We start from the raw sequence: 1,945 nt of genomic DNA, 5'->3' as shown, positions 1-1,945 counted from the left end.
TGGGCAGACCTCAGCTGTGGAGCCACACCAGAGAGGCCGAGAGTCTGCCGGAGCTAGAGGAGGCCAGCCATGGTGGAGGAGAGGGCATGACACAGCAAGAGGTGAGGCAGGAGTGGGCTTCGGTGGGTGGTTTGATACAGCTGGGAGCTGGGTATGTGGTAATTTACGGACCTAGATTTCTAATCAATGGGAGGGTGATTTTTGTCAGGTAGAAGTGTATGTTTATGCAGGTAACTCCCTTCTGCCACTCGAAGGGGGTTCAATCTCCTCACTGCCAACATCCTGTAAATACATTCACCTTGCCTTGTCCTTGATGGTGCCAGACTTACTAGTCAATCCTCTGCTGGACTTGCTCCCCTTTTGCCGTATTTTTCATTTTCCACTTTTTTCCTAACGTTTCTCATCACCTTTTCTCTTTTTCTCCCCATCTCCCACCAGGCACTACTGCTTTTTATGGGGAAGTCATTGCAATGGTTTCCGTTTCTGCACCTGGACGGTTTGTATCGCTTCATTGTGCCCTGCTGCTCGGTAAGGGAGAGGTTATCTTACAGTTTCCCATTGGAGGAGTTTTGCTAAATTGTACGTGGGAGATGAAGTGTCAGTGACTAAGCTCTTTGCAAGGCATGGAATTCCCATCTGTCTTGCCAAGTAACTGCCTCAGTTCTGTGTTTAGTTAAAACTCTCAGAGCTTTGAGTTCAGTGGATGTTTTTTCCTTTAAATGATTGTTCCTTATCAGTCTTCTTTTGCTTTCATCTGCCTTCGGAAATCATTTTCTTTGCATTATCACTCTTCTTTCAGGACTTGGAAGTATTTGAGAAGCTCAGTTTTCCACCTGTGCCAGCAGAGTTCCTGGGCAGGCCATCCTGCCCCTTATGCCTGCCTGTCCAAGATAACTGGCACTTACTTCATGAGACATGGGTCTCCTTCCCAGCTGAGCGCCAGGTACTGCAGTGTGTTTCCTGCTCTGGGCTTCCGTGGGTGACCTCCTGTTCTCTCCAGAACTCGCTCAAAAAATTATTGATATAGAATCTCTTGTTAATGAGACAGGAGATGAGCTCCGTAGAAGATTACTGCTGGGCCTCGTATTTTCCTGCCTTGGAATTAATCTGGGGAGGAACCATCAGTTGTTTGATGTAAAGTAGCTCTAAGCATAAGAACTTGTCTCTTCTCCTTTGGCTGCTATAAATTGAAACCAAGTCTGTGTCTCTCCTATTTCCAGCTGGCAGCCAGGGCAGTGCTGACAGGCATGGACCAGAGAATTTCCTCCATTCCAGAAATACTTAGCAACAGGTTTGTTGGTCTGCCCTATACTTGATGTGACTGCCTTAGGGAATGAGGCAGTGTTGATCGTTATTGGAGACAGTACAACATGAATAGATGGAAGAATTAACAAACAATGGATTTGCTGCTCTAGGGATATTGTTTGGAAACATTTCTGGGTTCAAATAGCCCAGACTGTGAACCTATCTTGTTTATCAAAGCTTAAAGGGATTGCAGGTTACGAAGCTGCAAAATGGTGACCAGAAAAAGTTTGAGCTAACCGCTGGTGTGGAGCAGGTGCCAAAAAACTATGCTAAATTCTTGTCAGAAGTAGAAACAGGTGGAGCAGGGAAAACGAGGGTAAATGTGTGAAGTTTGGGGGGTTTTGTTTTTCTGTTTGTTTAGTTTGCTTAAATAAATAATGGGGTAAGAAGCTTTTCTTTTCAAAGCATGTTTAATCTGGGGTGATACACAGAAGCACTGAAATATTCACCAGTGCCTTATGGTAAGCTGAGATTTCCCTTGCTTGGCTTCTTCCTCTAAGAAAAATAATGGAGTTAAGCAGAAGGGTGAGGTAGGATGTCTCTCTCCTTTTCAATTCTCCCATGCCTGGAGAAGCAGAAGTGATTTCAGAGACCTCTTGTTCTTGGGTAGGGTAGACTGAGCAAGCTGCCCTGAATCTAG

At 45.3% G+C, this 1,945-nt stretch overlaps 1 protein-coding gene across 1 annotated transcript in view; it reads left to right on the top strand.

Annotated features, from left to right (window-relative positions):
- CTC1 (CST telomere replication complex component 1) overlaps nt 1-1,939 on the top strand; it is a gene marked incomplete in the record, with an annotated part of 12,402 nt that extends 10,463 nt beyond the window's left edge. Inside the window, 4 exon segments of the mRNA XM_021397386.1 lie at nt 8-101; nt 439-528; nt 800-943; nt 1,221-1,939. Of these exon segments, the coding sequence (XP_021253061.1) occupies nt 8-101; nt 439-528; nt 800-943; nt 1,221-1,316 (424 nt within the window).

Source organism: Numida meleagris, chromosome 1 (assembly GCF_002078875.1).
Source record: "Numida meleagris isolate 19003 breed g44 Domestic line chromosome 1, NumMel1.0, whole genome shotgun sequence".
NCBI lineage: Eukaryota > Metazoa > Chordata > Aves > Galliformes > Numididae > Numida > Numida meleagris.
The sequence above is the reverse complement of the archived record's forward strand: the minus strand, read 5'-3'. Positions and strand labels throughout refer to the sequence as shown.